The following is a 1,360-nucleotide window of genomic DNA, read 5'->3' on the forward strand; positions in this document are numbered from 1 at the left end:
GCATATGACAGACCTACTGTTCAAACTGATGTCAACCCTGCATATGACAGACCTACTGTTCAAACTGATGTCAATCCAGCATATGACAGACCTACTGTTGAAACTGACGTCAACCCTGCATATGACAGACCTACTGTTCAAACTGATGTCAACCCAGCATATGACAGACCTACTGTTCAAACTGATGTCAACCCTGCATATGACAGACCTAGTGTTCAAACTGATGTCAATCCAGCATATGACAGACCTACTGTTCAAACTGATGTCAACCCTGCATATGACAGACCTACTGTTCAAACTGATGTCAATCCAGCATATGACAGACCTAGTGTTCAAACTGATGTCAACCCTGCATATGACAGACCTACTGTTCAAACTGATGTCAACCCTGCATATGACAGACCTACTGTTCAAACTGATGTCAATCCAGCATATGACAGACTTACTGTTCAAACTGATGCCAACCCTGCATATGACAGACCTACTGTTCAAACTGTTGTCAATCCAGCATATGACAGACCTACTGTTCAAACTGATGTCAACCCTGCATATGACAGACCTACTGTTGCAACTGATGTCAACCCTGCATATGACAGACCTACTGTTCAAACTGATGTCAACCCTGCATATGACAGACCTACTGTTGCAACTGATGTCAATCCAGCATATGACAGACCTACTGTTCAAACTGATGTCAATCCAGCATATGACAGACCTATTGTTCAAACTGATGTCAACCCTGCATATGACAGACCTAGTGTTCAAACTGATGTCAATCCAGCATATGACAGACCCACTGTTCAAACTGATGTCAACCCAGCATATGACAGACCTATTGTTCAAACTGATATCAACCCAGCATATGACAGACCTACTGTTCAAACTGATATCAACCCAGCATATGACAGACCTACTGTTCAAACTGATGTCAACCCTGCATATGACAGACCTACTGTTGCAACTGATGTCAGTCCAGCATATGACAGACCTACTGTTCAAACTGATGTCAATCCAGCATATGACAGACTTACTGTTCAAACTGATGCCAACCCTGCATATGACAGACCTACTGTTCAAACTGATGTCAATCCAGCATATGACAGACCTACTGTTCAAACTGATGTCAACCCTGCATATGACAGACCTACTGTTGCAACTGATGTCAACCCTGCATATGACAGACCTACTGTTCAAACTGATGTCAACCCTGCATATGACAGACCTACTGTTGCAACTGATGTCAATCCAGCATATGACTGACCTACTGTTCAAACTGATGTCAATCCAGCATATGACAGACCTATTGTTCAAACTGATGTCAACCCCTGCATATGACAGACCTACTGTTCAAACTGATGTC

The 1,360-nt window shown here is 42.9% G+C and overlaps 1 protein-coding gene across 1 annotated transcript; it reads left to right on the forward strand.

The window, feature by feature from the left end:
• Positions 1-372: 372 nt before the first annotated feature.
• Positions 373-960, forward strand: LOC109586820 (DNA translocase FtsK-like; the record flags this gene model as incomplete). The annotated part of the gene is made up of 1 exon (XM_020003039.1): positions 373-960. A coding segment is annotated over one exon (588 nt), but the record flags the coding sequence as incomplete, so codon positions are not given.
• Positions 961-1,360: the final 400 nt, after the last annotated feature.

This window comes from Amphimedon queenslandica, unplaced genomic scaffold, assembly GCF_000090795.2.
Source record: "Amphimedon queenslandica unplaced genomic scaffold, v1.1 AMPQUscaffold_12771, whole genome shotgun sequence".
NCBI lineage: Eukaryota > Metazoa > Porifera > Demospongiae > Haplosclerida > Niphatidae > Amphimedon > Amphimedon queenslandica.